General features: G+C 54.9%; 1 protein-coding gene across 2 annotated transcripts; it reads right to left on the bottom strand.

Moving 5' to 3' along the window:
* Positions 1 to 1,075: 1,075 nt before the first annotated feature.
* On the bottom strand, positions 1,076 to 19,017 carry St3gal1 (ST3 beta-galactoside alpha-2,3-sialyltransferase 1). Of its 2 annotated transcripts, XR_007212792.1 has the most exons (7): positions 18,531 to 19,017; positions 15,472 to 15,668; positions 14,445 to 14,624; positions 13,742 to 13,787; positions 12,953 to 13,072; positions 11,232 to 12,524; positions 1,076 to 1,086 (listed from the first exon to the last, which is right to left on the bottom strand). XR_007212792.1 is itself a non-coding variant. In XM_048358741.1 (6 exons), the coding sequence occupies exons 1-6, from the start codon at positions 18,831 to 18,833 to the stop codon at positions 12,351 to 12,353; spliced, it is 1,020 nt and encodes a 339-aa protein (XP_048214698.1). In that variant the 5' UTR covers positions 18,834 to 19,017; the 3' UTR covers positions 11,030 to 12,350. The 2 variants fall into 2 exon arrangements, 1 of the variants encoding a protein (XP_048214698.1); XM_048358741.1 differs by lacking the exon at positions 1,076 to 1,086 and having other exon boundaries at positions 11,030 to 12,524.
* Between the last annotated feature and the right edge of the window lie 900 nt (positions 19,018 to 19,917).

Here is a 19,917-nt window from a genome sequence, read left to right as displayed (position 1 = left end):
TTGGCCCTGGCAGAAGGGCTCGGGGTGTGCAGAGCTCCCCAGCGGGCTCTGGCTGGGGAAGTCCAGTGGTATGGTCCAGATCAAAGACCTCACCATGATTCGGCAACTAGGATTCTTCAATCTGGGAAGTCTGCAAATCTGAAGCAGGTTTGTATTGGAGCAAACAGAAACCACTGGGCTCTGAATCTTTGAGAATCTAAAAAATACTCTAACAACAGTGCTCTGGTTCAGACCAGGAGGAGACAACGACCCTGGTGAACATGGTCTATGGCCTAAAGCCACGGGTGGCCCCTGACCCATGCCTTCTCCAAGCCTGCCATCCTTCCCTTGGACCTGCAGGGGAGGAAGTGGCGAAAGCAACCCCAAAAACGTGCTTCTGCTGTCAGTGGAGGTGGTGGCCACTGCCCAGTGCCTACCTCCCCTCCTCCAGCCCAGCCCAGAGGCCCCCAGCCCACAGGAGGAGGCCTGCCTGTGGGGAGACAGAAAAACAGAAAGGACGCTGCAACTCATGCTTGTAATGGAAGCTACTCAGGAGGGTGAGATCAGCGGACTGTGCCAGCCTGGGAAGTCTGTGAGACTCTTCTCTCCAAAAAAGAAGAGACAAGTAGAAAGAAGAAGAAATAGGACAGACAAATAAAAATCCCGAAGCAGAGCTGTGGCTCAAGTACTAAAGCACTCGCCTTGGGCAAAAGGCTACTGGTCAATGCCTAGGCCCTGAATTTAAGCCTCAGTAGTAGCCGAATGTGAGAGATGGGTAGAGGGAGGAAAGGAAGGGAAGAAGAAAAGAAGGAAGGAAGGAATAAAGGAAGGAAGGAAGGAAGGAAGGAAGGAAGGAAGGAAGGAAGGAAGGAAGGAAGGAAGGAGGGAAGGAAGGAAGGAAGGGTGGTTGGAAGGAAGGAAAAAGGAAGGAAGGAAGGAAGGAAGGAAGGAAGGAAGGAAGGAGGGAAGGAAGGAAGGAAGGAGGAAGGATACTGAGAAGCACAAGCTTGTGAAAAGATCATTTCCCAAACTCCAGGGCCTGCACCCCAGCATGCCCCACAAGCTCCAAGTCCCCAGACATCTGTGTAAGGACCCTGGGGAGAGAGGCTTCCTCTTTGCTCCCCACTCCACACATTAAAGCTTAATGAAACGCCAGTAGCAGCAGAACCATCGCACGCACATGATTTCAGCTGAATTTGTTTAAAATACCAATAAATAATCAGGAAGGCACCAGAGGGGAGGGGAGCAGAGCAGACAGGAAGGAATGAGGAGATGTAGTGAGGTATGTAGACAGCCAGTCACCATTTCCTGGTTGTTCCCACTCTGACCCCAGTATACCATGAGGTGGCCCCTACCTGGCCTAGAGCTAGGGCCCTAGCAGGCACGGGTGCTTGTGTAGCTTTGAAGGGTCACACACAGCAAACTCAACACCAAACAGGGGCCTTCTCAGAAGATGGCGTAGGAGCAGCAGAGCCCTCCGACATCGCAATTTTACCACTCCAGAGACACTTTTAGTGTTAGAAGACAGCCCAGTAAGTAATAACATTGCAGGGATTCTGGTCAGGACGAAAACATCGACTTTGCTGGCCTGAAAACACAGATTTGAACTCCATGCCACATTCTGCTGCCATGCCAGTGCTGGTGCCTGCACAGTGCCCCACACCGTCCGCACCTAAAGCACACAGCAGCGACCAGGAGGAATGCATCCAGCTGGCAGCAGCAAATCACAGGCTGAGCATGGACAGCCTGAAATGCAGAGGAAGCGTGAGTAACACACAAAAGACATTCTAACACGTGCCCAAGAGCAGCTTCTGGAAGACAGCCCTTCCCCCACTGCCAGAACAAAGCGTCATATTTGACACTGGCATAGGGTCAGACCAGACTGGAACTAAAGCAGGCCTGGGGAAAGCGAGGACAAAGGGGCCATCTTTGAAAAGGGCAAGAGGGACTGACCAGTGAGAGCCAGCTCCGCCCAGGAGAATGAACCCTGCCCAGACCAGGGCTCACACACTCAGGTGAACTCAGCCAGATGTGCCCTGCCCTCCAGAATTCCTAAATTAAAACCAAAAGCGGGGAGCAGCTGCTGTCACAATGAACAACCAAATGGGAAAACAAATGTTTCCCGAGACAGAAAAACAGTCCCATCCCAGATGAAGCCAATTCCCAGCCCGAAATGGAGCTGAATTGCATAGCCATCTCTGGCCAGGAGGCCGCCCCGCCCAGAAGGGAGGAGCCTCCCCCAGGCAAGCAACTGTCAGCTGGGTAAACCAGGCCAGGGTTGGCCCGCCCTGCTGAGTCCACAGCCTATTCAGAGCCAGGCGTTAAATTTTTTAACCTTTTTTTTTTTTTTTAATTTTTTGCAATTTGGAAATGTGGTTGGGTTTTAACTTTCCATTTTTACCTCTTTTTTTCTTTTCAAGTTTTTGTGTTTGTGGTTGTTGTTCGATTTTCTGGCGTTTATTTTTAAATGATTTTTCTCTGTTTTGTGCATTTGTCTTCCAGTATTTTTTCTTTATTTCTCTCTTCACATTCTCTTTCTTTAAAAATTACTTTCTTATGAATAACACCTCCACTCTTTTCTGCTAATTCTCCATTTTCTCTAATTTTAACCTTGTTCTTTCTACTGCTTCTACTGTCACCACATTTCCGCGTCACTGACACTAAACTAAAATTATCAACCTCCCCATACATTTTACTCTATTCTCTTTACTACCTCTAACTTACCCTCCTGACTTACTTCCAGGACCTCCAGATTCCATTGACCCCTGGTTATTGGATAGAAGGTATCCCTGCTCAATCTGAGTGAATCAAAGGGCTTCAAAGACAAAGCCAACCCATCCAAAAAGAACTTAATATAAGATCAAAAATTACTCATAGGGTTGTAACAGTAAATAAGTAACTACTGAATACACGGCTCAGGATTGGTTGTTATATCAAAGTTGTATTCTTTAGGAACACCAAATCTAATTGTATATATGGGTATACAAGGTATCTGTATATAATTGTGAACTTCTACGATATATACAACAGTGCTTGGTAAGGTCTGCTTTGGGTCTTAAACAGTGCTCACATGTGCTTGTAGATTGGCATTCCCAGTCCAAATGGGCAGAAGAAACACAAGAAAGATGGCAAACAATGGAGTCTCATCTCCCACTCAAAACAAACAGGAAGCAGAGCAGTCAATCAAAGACATAGAAGAGAACCCTCAAAATGATCTACAAAGTCTACTGATAAAAATTATAACTGAAAAGTTTGAATCTCTTCAGTCATCTATTCTAGAGCGTGAGGATTCAAAGCAAAAATTAATGGAGAATTTCATGGCCTCCACAAATAGAAAGATAAATGAACTAAAAGAGTCAAAAGAAAAGATAGTCACCCAGCTAAAAGATTTGAGAGACAGCACTCAAAAAAAAGTTAATGAAGTTAATGAAGTAAAGAAGTCCATGCAGGACCTAAGAGCAAGGACATGGAAATCAGCAGGAAAGACCAGTCAGAAGGAAAAGAAGTTCAAAGTCAAGTAGCTAGCCTACAGTCCCGACTAACTGAAGCAAAGGATTGAATCTCAGGAGCTGAAGATTCCCTAGAATCTATGGAGAAAGATAAAAAATCAATACAACTCTATTCCAATGAAGAAGGACATGGGAAAACCCAGCCAACATCAGAACACACCCTAACTAGGGGGTCTGGGAGGGAAGGGGAAAAGATCAGTGTTGATGGCCCACACCTGTGGGCTCAGCCTAGGGCAGGCAGAGACAACAGGTTCCCCTGGTCAAGGCCAATCTCACCTTCCCCAGAGACCCTGGCTCTAGCAATTCTTAACTGGCACTGTTTAATCTCAAGGCCAATCTGAACTTCCCCCAGAGACCTTGGCTCTAGCAATTCTTGACTATCACTGTTTAATATCTAGACCTTCCACCTTGGTTCAGGGAAATACTGCCAAGTATCCTCTCCATAACAACCTTTGTGAGAGCTCAGTTTCCAATCAATTTTAAGCCTATCTATCTATCTATCTATCTATCTATCTATCTCTAGTCACTTGTTCTGATATTTTCAAACTATGCAGGTATTTCTGTTATTAATACCATCATCTCTTTACTTCCTCTGTGATAATTCGAAAAAAACCTCTTGTTTCAAGTCTGCCAACAGTGTTATATTTTCTTCCTTTGGTGTCATTCTCTTCTGAGCCTTCTTTGTACCTTCATGTGTGTCGTATCATGTCTTTTTATCACCCTAGATCTCAGTTCACCTTCGCAATACACGGAGGCATCCCTGAGAAATGCCAAATCTTCTCTTTATCTTATTCTCAATCAGTTTGTCTACCTGTAGGAAAAAGAAAACTGGACATTAACTTGGAATTTCATTTCCACATCATGATAAGAACAATAAATGCCAGGCCTCATCTATGACCTGCACACACACCCCTGCTCTGTACTTTCATTGACCACACGTAGCACACATTGCCATATCTCTCATTCCCTCTGAATGGTGTATTATTCACTACAGTCCATTTGTGGTTCAGTGTAGGTGCACTTCCACTTCCGTCTTTAGTAGTTAAAAGAATGCTGATGGTATTGGTGCTGAAGAAGACCCTCATGGGATAATAGTTCTCTTTTCCTCCAGTTTTGGGTGTTGATTTAGAATGCATGTTTTTTCAAGAGTCAAACTGGGCACTGGTAATTTGTATCCAAGTCAGTAGCTACTTTTAAATGTATACCTTTTTGAGAAGCACTTGGTTTTTAATCATTTGAAAATTCGTGGTACTCATGAGTTACAAGGTAATTAAATTTTATAGTATAATTGTTCGGTTGTAGGTATTTTGACTAACGTATATACATATGTAAGCAACAGAACCTAAGGCCCCGCTTCTATGGCTGTTTTCTGAATACGTTTCCTTATAGTGAATTGGACTGAGTATTTGTTTTGCTGGTGAAAGGTTCCCTCATTTTCTTAACATAGGATGATCTCTATGGGGCAGTTCAAAATATCATGTCTAACCACTGGGTGTCTGTCCCCAGCCACAGGGCAGTGGGAGTGGTCGCTTGGTGATGGTGAGGGCCTTCGTCTGCTCCTCTGTGGCATCCTACTGGGGCCTCCTCTCCTGACTTCTTCCTTGGCTTTGCACCCAGCAGTCTATTCTGGTTGTCTATAGTTATGCAACATGCCTCCCCGAACACTCTGGAACTCAGAGCAACCATTCTAATTGACCCAGGACACAAGCGTGCAACCAAGTAGGTCCTGACACGGTGGCACAGATCTGTTCCACAGGATGTAGGCTGGGGCCACTCAGCTGGGGCTCTTCCAACATGGCGCACTCACAAGGCTGACAAGGTGTGTTGGCCTTGGTTTCTGTCCACATGGGCATCTCCATGGGACTCCTTAAGCTTCCTATGCACCAGGGAGATGGGAACTGGAAGCTTCCAGACTCCTAAGTCCTGGCATTTGTGGCCCAGTTACTGCTACCATTTTGTATTGGCCATTGAGTTCCAGTGTTTGACCAGATTCAAGGAGGGTGGACGCCCTTCACCACGGTGATGTCGACCAGGCTGGGGCAGGCTGTCTTTAATCCTCATCTTGTCTCAGAGGACATGACCAGAGCCAGATTCTTGTGCTTTTGTGGCAGGTCTTGCTCCATTCCACATGTGTGCTGGACCAAGAAATGTCAGAGACAATAGAGAAGTCTGAGAGTCAGTAGAGGAGCCCTAGATTGTTGAGGCTCGGAGCCAGGTGGTAGTAAGGGGCAACTGCCTTCTTTGTGGTAGCTGTTGGGCTGTTATGTGGCATTATGCAGCATTGTGATAATAGCTGACAGATACACCGAAGCCTGGGTATAAGATAGTTTAATTTGTAGTGCTGCTAATTAATAATTAGTACAATATCAGTAAGATATTGTAAACTAGGAGTAATTCATATTACTTTGGTATTACCCGATTGAAATAGAATAAGGTCCTAATCTAGGCCTGGTAGATGAGTCTAGGGGAGGGAGTTACTGGGTGGAAGGGTAGAAAGGGTGGAGGGGAAAGGCCAAGGGAGAAAGGATACCAGGAAACAGGCTTAGTATTGGAAGCTGCTTGCATCTGGGTCTTCACATTGCAGCATGAGCCTTGTTCATTCTGCCTGACACACAGCCAAACCTACTCTTTGTTCTTGGCTGACTAGTTATGAACTGTGTGTAGCCATGCACACAGAAAGGACTCAGGACAAGGTACTGCTACTTTGCTCAATAACTACCATGTCACTCAATACCCTTTTACAGATTTAGACCATAAGCTTCACAGAGGCCAAGACTCCTCCTCGGGTCAGGAGCATCCTGGAGAAGAGACGCAAATAGAAGCCCAGGAGAAACCCTCAGGTCTGGCAAAAAGCCGTGTGCCACACGGTATTACCAGAGAGGCCACAGAGCAAGGAGGCCCAGCCACACTGGCTTGCTATTTGGAACATCTCCAGTTGGGTCCAGACCTTTTCTCTCCACCTATTTATTGTGCTGAATGGCAGAGATACAGACCTATCTGGAAGGAAGGCGTTGGGTTTCTAAGAACTGCAGTGTATTTGGTGGCAACTAGGTTCATTGCAGCACAACTCGTCATCGCTGAAACATGGAACCAACCTAGATGCCCCTCAGTAGATGAGTGGATCCGGAAATTGTGGTACATATACACAATGGCATTGTATGCCTCCATCAGAAGGAACGACACTACCATTCGTAAGGAAATGGAAGGACTTGGAAAAAATCATTCTAATGGAAGTGACCCAGACCCAAAAAATCATGGACTCTATGGTCGCCTTCATAGGGAATAGCAAGTACATAATAGGCCAGGCATGATAGAAGACCAAAATACCAGAATAGCTACACCCATAGGGATATATTAGAAGATGCCAAGTGAAATGAACCCCACGTTACGGAAACAAGAGTTATACCACTCTTTTCATTATTCTCAGCATGCCATGTGAACTCGTAGTATCCTTCCTTTTTTTCTCTCTCTCTTTTTCCTTGTCTGTTTGTTTGACTCAGTGGTTTGTCTAGTTTTGTTTCCCTTGCTGTGGCTGTACCCTTTCAACCACTGTACTACATCCAAGTACCCTGGATATTGTCTATATGGCTGAACCTCTCGGACTCTTACACTTCTCAAGTCTTGCCGACCACCACCTCACCTCCCAGCAGCTCCTATGCTGACCCAGGATTTCCCTCTGTCGCCTGACCAGGCCCCATGTCTGCCAGTGGTATCACCAGGCAGCAGGGGTCCGCAGGGCTCCTGTATCTTTCATCCTCGGCATAAGCAAAGGGGTTATGGAGAAGCTGATTATGGACACAAAGAAATCTGTTTATACCCTGAGTGTATGCAGGGGACAGACTGAGCATCCTAGAGGAATGACTTCCAACCCGGGCACTTTCCTGGTTCAACTCTTTGCCAGGGACTGTGGTGGAGACCCAGATGCCACTGGAAGGACAGGACCAGGGTGACCGGGTGGCCTACTGCTGTCCAGTCTGGGATGCACTGGTGGGGAACTGACTGTGGCGTGCTGCCACCTGGTGGCAGCTTCATGTTGCTGCTGTGGAAGGTGAACCTGTAGCAAGTCTGGGTCTGGTCTGGGGGACATGCGGCAGAGAGGGAGATGTTCACAACAGAGCCAAGCTCGGCCTAGGAGTGGAGACAGGAGCTTCATAGAGAAGTAGTAGAATAAAGGGAATTCTAGACACCAAGAGACCACGTGGAGTGCTGGTGGCTTCCTGGTTACCCGAGCCCCTGCAGAGCTGTGGCCTAGGCAAACTCCTAGCATCCCCAGGACACCTGTTCATGTGGCTTTTATTTCATCCTGACTCTTCCCATAAGGAGGTGAGGCTCAGACAGGCTTCAGCCAGCTCATCAGACCCCTGGATAGCCCAGCTCCATGATATATGGGGTTCTGAACACATTGCTCCCGTATTGCACACTTTTGCTGCAGGGAGTGGGTTCCAAGGGCACATGGCACATGGCAGGCTGCACACAGTAACTCAACATGAAGCCAAAACCCACCTCTGCTCACCACCATTCCCTAGCCTTGAGAATTCAAGCTCCTGCCCAAGTAGGTGGTGTGCAAACTCTAAAGCACTCCGCACACCACAAACTTCTTGCACTAACTTTATCTTGGACCTCTGTTTTGTTTAGCGCCGATATTTGTGTTAGACCTCAGGACCTGGGTTCCCTCCCTTAGCTTTTTTGCTCAAGGTTGGTGCTCTACCATTCTTGAGACACCACTCCACTTCTGGCTTCTTAGAAGTTAAGTGGAGATAGGACCTCAGGGACTCTCCTTCCCTGACCAACTTCCAGCAGAGACCCTCAGAGCTCAGCCTCCTGAGAAGCTAGGATTACCTATATATGAGCCACAGGTGCCGGGCCTTTTTTATGCTAGTGGTGGGGCTTGAACTCAGGGCTCCTCACTCTCGTCTTTTGTAGTTTTTGGTTGTTTTTTTTTTCCCGGAGCCAGGGACCGAACCCAGGGCCTCACGCTCGAGGGCTCTTCCGCTGAGCCAGATCCCCAGCCCTGGGCTCCCTGGGCCTTTTTTAGTTTTCAGTGAGTGATTCATGCCAACTTTGAACCTACCTGTGTCCTTCCCCGGGTACAGCAACCTGTCAGGAATGGAGTCTACCTCTGTATATCATGCATTGTCTGGCCAAGAAAATGCTCAGGGCAGCGCAGCCTCCTGAGGCTTTTGCTGGTGATTTCACCCTACTCTGCCATGCACTGGGGTTCTCACTTTACCTGTGAAGCAGAGAGGCCAGGGGACTGGCCAGACTGCTCCTCCTGAGTCCCCTGTGAGCACTTGGTGGGGAGGCAGGGCGGAACCCTCACCCAGAGACTCCGGAGAGACAGAATGTCCAGGCATTTGGAGAACGAAAAGATCGGCTGACTCCAAACATCCAGGGTAGAACAAAGCACCCCCAGTGCCCCCGTCTAGAAAAACACCCAACACACTGGAACAATAAAATAGCTCTTTTAATTCACTTTGATTCAGATCATTGTAAAATTCAATAATAAATAAGACAGAAGGGGGTTGAGAGTGGCAAACTAGCTAAAGTCATTCAAAATACACCCAGCCCCTTCGACACTTGGCAGCGAAATGAACATGGGGAGAGAAAGCAAATTTTAAATCACTACCAACCAACCAAAGGAGATGGCAGAGAAAGAAGAGAAAGTGCTCAAGGAACTTTGGCTTTGAAGGGGATTGTGCTGAAGGTGTGCGCCACGCCCACCCTAGCACACACGAAGGTTTAAAGCTCAGCCCTGCTCAGGGCCCTGGGCAGAGGGCAGCCAAGAGTGAGGAATCGTCCTGACCTTTACCCTGGAAGGAAAAGGAGGCTTGGGAGTAGGCTGGCCGCTTGGTCACAGGGTTAAGGAGCCCCATGCATGGCAAGGGGTCACCTAGGCCCCCAAATCAGGGGCCCAGGATGGACACAATGACCTCCAGAGCTCTGGATGGTAGCAGCTGGTCCCAGAGTGAACGTAGCCAGCATCCAGTGCACCACAGCTGCTCCCTGGCCCCTGGGCTCTCCAGGAGGAAGCTTTCCTGTCGTGTGGCCAGGAGAGGGAAGGCGCCACTTCCCATGGTCCTTGTTTCGGGGGACCTGGACCCAAGGTCAACTCCCAGCAGATGATAGAGCCCACTCTCGGAGTGGGATGCAGCGCTCACTGGTGCATTTCATTCCGGCCACACTGACTGGCTTTTATGCAGCAAAGTACCCAGCTACAGCACTGAGACCCAGGTGGTGCTGGGAAGAGGAGATGATGGCCTAGCTGCCAAAGGACTGAGGACAGGCTGAGCTGGGTCCGGGGAGAGCATGAGCCATGAGCCCCTGGATGAATCAGTCAGAGCCAACCCCGGCCCGGCTTTGGATCAAGTGCTTTGATTCATGCTGTCTATCACCACTGGCTCTCAGAACAAGCAGTCACCTGCCTGGGCCCTGTTTCCTGCACATTAGATGGACAGTGGGCTCGTGGGCTGGGGGTATCTCACTGGAACATCCTCGTGAGGATGGACAGGAGGCAGCGGCGGACAACACACAAGCAATCCAGGCAGCACGGGCTCAGATGCAGACACCGCCTCCCCTCTGGGATCCATTGGCTCTTTGGTGCAACCCGGCCCCTGCCTCCCTCCCTGCCCAGCCTCAGCCCTGGCAGAAGGGCTCGGGGCAAGCAGAGCTCTCCAGCCGGGGTCTGGCCGTGGAAGTCCAGACATATAGTCCAGATCAAAGACCTCACCATGATTTGGCAGCTAGGAGTCTTCAGTCTGGGAAGACTGCAAAGCTGAAGCAGGTTGTATTGGAGCAAACAGAAACCAGCGGGCTCTGAATCTTTGAGAATCTAATAAAAGCTCTAACAACAGTGCTCTGGTTCTGACTCAATTGGAGCCAATGACCCTGGTGAACAAGGTCTGTGGTCTGAAGCCACGTGTGGCCCCTGACCCAGGCCTCCTCCAAGCCTGCCATCCTTCCCTTGGGGCCTGCAGGGGAGGAAGTGGCGAAAGCAACCCCACCAACATGTGCTTCTGCTGTCACTGGAGGTGGTGGCCACTGCCCAGTGCCTACCTCCCCCTCCTCCAGCCCAGCCCGGAGGCCCCCAGCCCACAGGAGGAGGCCTGCCTGTGAGGAGACAGAAAAAAAGAAAGGAAGCCGCCACTCATGCTTGTAATGGAAGCTACTCAGGAGGCTGAGAACTGTGGACTGTGGTTCAAAGCCAGCCTGGGAAGTCTGTGAGACTCTTATCTACAAAAAGAAGAGACAAGTAGAAAGAAGAAGAAACAGAAGAGACAAATAAAAAGCCAGAAGCAGAGCTGTGGCTCAAGTAGTAAAGCACTCGCCTTGAGCAAAAGGCTACCGGTCAGTGTCTAGGCCATGAGTTCAAGCCCCAGTACTGGCAGAAAGTGAGAGATGGGTAGAGGGATGGAAGGGAAGGAGGAAGGGAAGGAGGGAGGGAGGGAGGGAGGGAGGGAGGAAGGAAGGAAGGAAGGAAGGAAGGAAGGAAGGAAGGAAGGAAGGAAGGAGGAAGGAAAGTGAGCAAGCACAAGCTTGTGAAAAGATCATTTCCCAAACTCCAGGGCCTGCACCCCAGCATGCCCCACAAGCTCCAAGGTCCCAGACACTCGTGTAAGGAGCCTGGGGAGAGGGGCTTCCTGTTTGCTCCCCACTCCACATGACGCCAGGAGCAGCAGAAACAGCGCATGCACATGATTTCAGCTGAATTCGTTTAAAACACCAATAAATAATCACGAAGGCAACACAGGGAAGAGGAGGAGAGGGGAGCGGAACAGAGCAGAGCAGAGCAGAACAGAGAGAAAGGAATGAGGAGATGAGGTATGTAGACAGCCAGTCACCATTTCTTAGGTGTCCCCACTCTGACCCCCAGGATACCAGTGAGGTGGCCCCTACCTGGCCCAGAGCTGGGGCCCTACATGGCAGGGGAGCTCGGGGAGCTTTGGAGGGTCACAGACACCAAACTGGACTGTGTGTCCACCCCCACGGAGGACAGACACGCCTTGGGTGGACACCTCGATCCAAGCTTCGTTCCAACTCTAGAGCTGGCTCAGAAAACTGGAAAAAGGACATCTGCTATTCAGCAATGGCTGGGCTGCTGGTGGGTCTCCCCTTTCTGGAGTTGGAGTTGGGGCCTCCCTTCAGCCAGCGCATGCATGCATGTCTTCCCCAAGTTCAAAGGCACATGAAGTGGGCAGGCGTGCTCTGGGAGACGATCACACAAAGGGATGCGCAGGAGAGGGGGCGTTGCTCCCGTCAGAGACACATGGCCACGTTCCTCCATTATCGGGGAGCTTTGGGAACAGGGTGTGTGGGAGGGGAACCATGGGGTGCTCATACCAAGCAAGAGGCCGGGCTTCATGCAAAGGGCATCACGGTTGCCCCGTGCCCGCGTGACCCCGCGCGGCTCTGTGCTGCAGGTAACGGTCATCTGCCAACATCCCAGCCGGAGCCTGAGGCTGAGCGTGCGCACTGGAGGTCTCTGTGGTCCTCGGCTTCCACCCACCTTCCCTCCTGGGAGATTGCCTGTCCTTTGGAATGCGGGAGTCCTCCATCCTTTGTGCCCCACAACCCAAAAGCCGAGGTAATTCTCCTATTTGGAGAGGGCGCCGTGCCCGGCATCTCCCCACCTGCCCCGGACTGGGGGACAGCCATAGGAGACGGGCCTGGGCCGTCTTTGTGGCCCTGGGCGCGCCACCGGGTGACTTTGAGGTTAAAGGTGGACAGGCCAGAGGCCATGAGCACACCAGGGCCCGCCGGAGGCTGGCCCCGGAAGCTTCCAGAACAGACTGGCTCCGGCAAGTTGCCGCGGTTGTAAACGGAGAGGTGCGAGGTGACGCGGGCCATCCGCGGCCCTCCCGGGCGTCATCTCCCCTTGAAGATGCGGATTTTGCTGATGGCCGCCAAGGTGGCTGTGACGTTGGACTCGAAGTCCGCGTCATGCACCCCCGTCTTGCGGAAAGCCCCCGCCGACGGGTTATTCTCCCAGTAGTGGTGCCAGTTCCCTTTGCTGTCCGCCCCGAAGCCGTACAAGTCCACCTGTGGGCAAGTCAGAGGTCAGAGCCAGACAGCAAGGGAGGGGAACCGGAGGTCATCCAGGGGCTCTTCCTCCACACCTCCCTTTCCCACCGCTCAATGGAGCCGAAACGAGCCAAGCTCAAGCCCAATGCCAGCCCACCGGGCGGCCCCGAGGAGGCCAGGCCTTTCCCGGGCTCAGAACATCCCCTCCCCAAGGCTCCAGGCGCTTCGAAGGCTCCAGTGGAGTGTGCAGTCTGAGCTTCACTACCCAATGTCCTGGCACCCAGTTAAGACACAGAATGGGCCCCAACTCCTGCCCAGAGCATGGTACTCCCCAAAATGCCCTCTGAGTGTTTCAGCTCCAGAGCCCGAGAAGAGAGTTCTCGGGGGAGCAAGGTGCGCCGAGCCGGCCCTCTGTACGCCTCGCCCACCCACAAGCATGCACGTACCTCGTCACAGACGTGCATGGAGAAGATGACGGACAGGATGCCTGTGGATGGGTACCGCCCGTGGCCCTGCAACCAGTTATCGAAGACGTACTTGATGAAGGCCGGGTGGTAGATCAGGATCTGGTGGGGACAAAGATGTGGCCCCGGGTGAGTGCAAGTCAGTAAGGACAGGAGGCGGGGGAGGGGAGGAGGGGAAAAGGCACCTAGTGGGGTACCCTAACCATAGTGACATGGTTGTAGGGGGCCCTGACAAATACCCCTCCACTGTGGGCGGGGGCAAGGTCCACAGCTCCATTCCTGAGAGGCAAGGCTAGAGCAAAGCATGGCAGAGAGAATCGCGGCCGCAAGTACTAGAAGGAGAGTTCCCAGGGCCAGTGACCTTGAACCAGAAATCCCAGGAAGACTCAAGAAGAATCAGACCGAACAGATGACGAGGAAGGAGGCATGGGTCTGCCTTCCACAGCTTGCTGCACCCAGGAGTGATCGTCCATCTGCAGCCCCACAGACGCCCCTGGAGGGCAGGCGGAGGGCATGGGGCCACCGCTGCAGGCTGCCTGTGGACGGACCCCAGGACTTGAAGCTGCGCAAGCTCCTGGGTGCTGCTGTCCACGCACCTCTCCCTCATGGGCCTCCCCTGTGCAGTGAAACCACCCCGGGGGGCCACTGCTTGCAGATGGGTGTGGAGGGTCTCGGGTTCTCTGAGGCCCAAGGTGAGATTGTGAGCAGGCTGCCGTCGGAGGAGGAGGAGGGGGAGGGGCAGGGGAGGGGGGAGGGCTGGGCTCCACTCACCTTATCCTTTTTCACTCTGATCCTCGGAGGGACAGGGACATAGGTGCTGCGGTTGGGGAGAGAGACGGAGGTTAGTGTGGGGGAGAGGCCGCCCGAGCACCCCCACCCCACCCCACCCGCGGCTCTGGGGACCCTCTGAGCAGTGAGGCGGGACCAGGAGGACGAGGCCTGGATTTCTGAGCCGCCCTCCTGCAGCCGCCCGCAGTGGACACCAGGGGGCGATCTTAGTCTGTTTGGGGATGATGAGGCTTGCTCTGGATCAAGTTCAATCCCGGGAGGGCAGTGAGGTGGAGACGAGTGCGAAAGGCAGCGAGGGTCTGGTGATGGACAAACCTCAAGGACCCACCCGGTGTGGTGCATGATGGGGGATTGCCTGCACTCCCAGGAGGCCAAGGCAGTGACGTATCCACAGCCGGGCACTGAAGGCACAGGAGCGGCCGGCTACCTCGCCTCCCCACCTCTGACCTCTGAAGTACCATGGGCAGCCCCTTCTAGCATGTTCCCCAAAAGTTCCCTGGGTGTCTGGGCAGCAAGGCCCAGGCAGAATGTGTTGGGGCGTCCGTGGCAGAATAGCAAAGCTTACGCGATTTGGGAAATAAGGGCGCCCGTGGTCAGGCCAGGACTCCCACAAGGTGGCAGGCAGGGCCCAGGTGTGGTCGGGGGACAGCACCGGCGGGGCCGGGGGACCAGAGGAGGGACTCACTGGGTGATGGTGCCCGTGGTGGTGGCGCTGATCACCCACTGTAGGTCTGTGGTCTTGAAGGGGACCAGGACCATGCTGACATTCTCTCCCAGCTCCCGGAAGCTCTCGGGGTACACAAAATGGTGGGTGGTTCTGCTCCCGACGTCGGCCTCAAACCCCACGGTGGGTGCCTTGTTCATCCTGGGGGTACCATGGAGAGAGCAAGGTGGCGCGTCAGCTCTGCGGTGACCCGGATCAGGGCCACGGCCTCCATTTCCTCGTGTGAACAGAGGGACCCCGGCCTCTCCGTTTTCCTTTTATGAATGCAAGTCCAGTCGACCTGTCTGCCTCCTTCACAGATGGCCAGTCACCGGTAACCACGGTCCTTTTATAGGGCCCCGGGGACCTGGGCTCAGACAGGATGTCCCAGGCCACAGGCTCCCCACACGGCGGCCTTGACCTTCACCTGTCTGTGAACCTGACTCCCCCTCACTGGGACCCTTCCCTGGGTACCAGGCACCCTGAGAGGGTCTGAGGACAGCACATCAGGGGTACAGAGCCTGAGACTGTTCGAGAAGGCAGCTGGGTGGAGGGGAGGGGGGGAGGGGGGAGGGGGAGCCAACCCCACCCAATTGTGCTCCCTGACCTGGGGCCCAATCATGGTCCCCGACCTGAGGTTCGATCTTGTGAGTGGCGTGGTAGGGATTGCGTGATCTCCTAGAGTAGACTCGGGGTCTCTTCCTGGGGTGTCTGTTCCACTTGGGGGCAAGGGGAATCCACAACACTAAAAGCATATGGCCCCGTGATGGCCTAGACTGCAAAAAGGGGGCGAACTCAAGTGATCACCAGCCCACTGGAGGTCCCTTGAGTTTCTGTGTGGTCCCTACACCCACAGAGGCGTTTCTCCATCCTCCACCACAGAGAAGGGAAACTGAGGCCCCGAGAGTGCGTGCTCAGGACGTCCGGGGAGCCCAGGCCTTGGCATGGGGACCTGAATCAGGAATGGGGGGGGGGAGAGGAGGCGGCCTGGGCATGAGCACCCACCCACCTGAGCACGAAGTCATGGCTGTCTATCTCGGACCCGTACGAGGACTCCCGCAGGTTGCCCGAGTTGCCCACGACAGCGCAGCGCCGGCAGCCCACCGCCCTCTTCTCCAGCGTGGGGTCCACGTCCCCCGGCACCACGCGGAACAGCTCCCGGACCGTGTCGCTCAGGTTGCTGGGCTTCCGCTCCCTCTGCAGCCTCTGTGGAGAAGGTGGAGAGACGCCATGATGCCTTGCTGATCGCCTGGCGCCATCTGCTGCCGGACAGCGGGACGGACCCCACCAGGCCACCAGCTGTGGCTGGCTGGGTTCCCCCTCACATCCTCTCTGCAGAGCCCCTGGACTGCGGGTCTCCGGGCCACCAGCTGCAGATGGCCGGGTCTCCTGGGACCTTTCCGTGCAGCCCCTGGAGACCCCAGGAGTCCAGCGGTCACTCAGGAGAAACATGGAAGAGCTCACACGTTCACTCTGCGTGGGTTTGCTGTGTCCCTACTAAATGCGAGGGCCTGCGCGAGCCCCAAGAGACTCCCGGTGGTGTCAGGGGCGCGGGGCCCGGCTCCCACCTTCTTTGAACATGTGGCCTCTCGGGCACCTGTAGAACTGGCCATCCGTCCTGCTCCTCCCTCCATCCTCTCGAAGGGGGTCTGGCTGCCACCCTGCTCCCGATTGTCCCCCCCACAGCAGACCCCAGGGCCTGAGCTGCAGGCCTTGCTGATCATGCCTTCCCTTGGAGTAGCAGCAGCAGCCAGGCGCTGGTGGCTCACGCCTGCAATCCTAGGTACTCAGGAAGCTGGGATCTGAGGATCGCAGCCCTGAGCCAGACCAGGCAGGAAAAGTCTGAGCGAACCTTCTCTCTCCGCTTCACCACCAAAGAGACACATGCAGAGGTGTCGTTCAAGGGGTAGAACGCTGGCCTGGAGTGACAATGCCAATAATAAGCCTCCGTGACGTTTGTGTCACACTGGGGATGGTGCAGGATTTGAAGAAATCCATCCCCACGCTGCTGTACCCCAACTGGCGCCGGGGCAAGGGCTGGCTGGGGGTGTGACAAGAGGCCAGCTTCACGGAGATGGGGCCGAGACAGGGAGGCAAGCATTCGGAATGTCTGTGGAGCATGAGAGCCAGGGAGGGCAGGCAGGGCACTGTCTCCGTGTGGATGTGAGGTGGGGAGGGTCCGTCCTCCCCCGTCCCCCTCCCCCGCAGCTTTGGCTCCAGGGAAAGGTGGGGGTGAAGTGTCAGGTGCATAACCCCCCCCAGGATGCCCTGTCCAAGTTCCACCTGAGAACCGGCAACTCCTGGCCTTGATTATACCCAGATCCAAGGATGCACGTCCCAGAAGAGGAGGAGGCCAGATGCAGCATGAGTCCCAAGGAAAGGAGGCAGAAACAAGGGGAGCCACGGAGGAATGCATGCGCTCCAAGGGTCTCCAGGAAGAATCAACCTTGCCCCTGACTCCACTTTAGACTCCCGGGTCCCGCCCTCGAATGGTGAGGCCATGTGCTTCCGTCATCTCAAGCCACAGGCAACCAATGAAGGACAACTTGCTGGGAGTTATACGCAACACACACTAAATAGGATTGAGTGAGTGACTGAGTGAACACAGGATCACTTAAATCATGCCCAAGGCCAGGCAGGACCCAGGGCCCCTCAGACAGGAGTGCTTGGCTCCGCCCACCCCAGCTCTCCGCCCCGCCCACGGTTCACCAGCCACCACTGGTGGGCACCCTGCAGCATGAGTGACAGCGTTGTGGGCGTGCCCCCAGTTCCCCGGCCCCGCCCACGGCTCACCAGCCACCACTGGTGGGCGCCCTGCGGCATGAGTGACAGCGTTGTGGGCGTTCCCCCCCAGCTCCCCGGCCCCGCCCACACTCACCAGCCACCACTGGTGGGCGCCCTGCGGCATGAGTGACAGCGTTGTGGGCGTTCCCCCCCAGCTCCCCGGCCCCACCCAAGGCTCACCAGCCACCACTGGTGGGCGCCCTGCGGCATGAGTGACAGCGTTGTGGGCGTGCCCCCAGCTCCCCGGACCCGCCCACGGCTCACCAGCCACCACTGGTGGGCGCCCTGCGGCATGAGTGACAGCGTTGTGGGCGTGCCCCCAGCTCCCCGGACCCGCCCACGGCTCACCAGCCACCACTGGTGGGCACCCTGCGGCATGAGTGACAGCGTTGTGGGCGTGCCCCCAGTTCCCCGGCCCCGCCCACGGCTCACCAGCCACCACTGGTGGGCGCCCTGCGGCATGAGTGACAGCGTTGTGGGCATTCCCCCCCAGCTCCCCAGCCCCTCCCACACTGACCAGCCACCACTGGTGGGCGCCCTGCGGCATGAGTGACAGCGTTGTGGGCGTTCCCCCCCAGCTCCCCGGCCCCACCCAAGGCTCACCAGCCACCACTGGTGGGCGCCCTGCGGCATGAGTGACAGCGTTGTGGGCGTGCCCCCAGCTCCCCGGACCCGCCCACGGCTCACCAGCCACCACTGGTGGGCGCCCTGCGGCATGAGTGACAGCGTTGTGGGCATTCCCCGCCAGCTCCCCGGCCCCTCCCACACTGACCAGCCACCACTGGTGGGCGCCCTGCGGCATGAGTGACAGCGTTGTGGGCGTTCCCCCCCAGCTCCCCGGCCCCACCCAAGGCTCACCAGCCACCACTGGTGGGCGCCCTGCGGCATGAGTGACAGCGTTGTGGGCGTGCCCCCAGCTCCCCGGACCCGCCCACGGCTCACCAGCCACCACTGGTGGGCGCCCTGCGGCATGAGTGACAGCGTTGTGGGCGTGCCCCTAGCTCCCCGGCCCCGCCCACAGCTCACCAGCCACCACTGGTGGGCGGCCTGCGGCATGAGTGACTGCATTGTGGGCGTTCCCCCCAGCTCCCTGGCCCCGCCCACAGCTCACCAGCCACCACTGGTGGGCGCCCTGCGGCATGAGTGACAGCGTTGTGGGCGTTCCCCCCCCCCAGCTCCCCGGCCCCACCCAAGGCTCACCAGCCACCACTGGTGGGCGCCCTGCGGCATGAGTGACAGCGTTGTGGGCGTGCCCCCCAGCTCCCCGGCCCCGCCCACGCTCACCAGCCACCACTGGTAGGCGTCCTGCGGCATGAGGGCGTTGTGGGCGTTCAGCAGCGGCTGCATGGTCTGGTTGAAGCGCTGGTCGAACCAGGCTGAGAGCCCGTGCTGGCTGAGGCAGCTGGCGCAGGTGCACGGCTGGGATTTGATGAGTTTCCGGAAGTTGGCAGAGAGCTCCAGGACCATCTGCTTGGGGAACCAGGCGGCAGGCACCCCGGTGTGGGAGTAGTTGAGGAAGCAGGAGGTGAGGAAGATGAAGAGCCCCAGGAAGGTGAGCAGCTTGAGGGTTCGCTTCCTCGTGGCCATCGCTGTCACTCTCTGCGGGGCGTCCCTGCGAAGGCGGGAGGAGAGCCCACCTAGCCGAGCAGAAGCGCGGGATGCAGGGCCACCGGCCTAGGCACCGTCCTCCGCGGAGTGGGGCTGGCGGCGGTCCTCACTCAGAGCGTCTCCTGTTCCCGGAGCATCGCGGTGAAGGGGCACAACTTGTCATCTGCAAGGAAAAGGAGAAAGAGACGTGAGGTGGTAATCCTGGCTATCCAAGAGGCTGAGATCTGAAGAAGACCATGTGAAGCCAGCCGGGTGGAAAACTCGGAGACTCCAGAAAGATCAAAAACAAAAAACAAAAAAACACAAAAGGGGAGCTGTGGGTCAAGTGGTTGAGTGCCACCGCTGAGCAACACAGCCAAACCAGAGTGCAAGGCCTTAGCCTGGCCCTGGTGGCTCATGCATTTCATCTTAGCTAGCTACTCAGGTGCCTGAGATCTGAGGATGGCAGTTCGAAGCCAGTCTGGGCAGGGAAGGCCGTGAAGACTCTTGTCTCTTAATTACCAACCTAAAAACTGGAAGTGGAGTTGTGGCTCAGTGGTAGAGTACTACCCTTGAGCAGAAGAGCTCAGGGACAGCACCCAGGCCCTGAGTTCAAGCCCATGACCACCACCATTAACAACAACAAAAAGAATACAAGGCCTTGAGTTCAAGCCCCAGTGCTGGCACAAACAACAACAACAACAACAGAAGAGATACGCATGCTGTGATCTCTCCCAACCTTCCACCAGACTTCCCTGGACTCCTCCTGCTGAGAACAGCCTGACAGGGCTGTGGATAGCTTATCACCCTCCAGTGTGACCTGTCAGTTACAGTGAGAGAACAACTGCTTTTATTGTAGAAGGCAAACTATTTTGACCTGGGGCAACATGATAGATGCCAGGCCACTGTGGCTCCCACCTCTGGACTCTGTCCAGAAAACACAGCCTCAGGCGCACCCCTGGAGTGAGGGAGGGGCCTCCTGGCTCCGACAAGTAGCTCCTGTGTGTCATGGCCTCCGTGGCGGTTTGCCTCTCTGACGCTTGGCTCCTGAACCCACAAAATAGTGCCACACAGGTTAATTCTG

Source organism: Perognathus longimembris, chromosome 12 (assembly GCF_023159225.1).
Source record: "Perognathus longimembris pacificus isolate PPM17 chromosome 12, ASM2315922v1, whole genome shotgun sequence".
NCBI classification, from domain to species: domain Eukaryota; kingdom Metazoa; phylum Chordata; class Mammalia; order Rodentia; family Heteromyidae; genus Perognathus; species Perognathus longimembris.
This window is presented reverse-complemented; position numbering and strand designations above follow the sequence as displayed.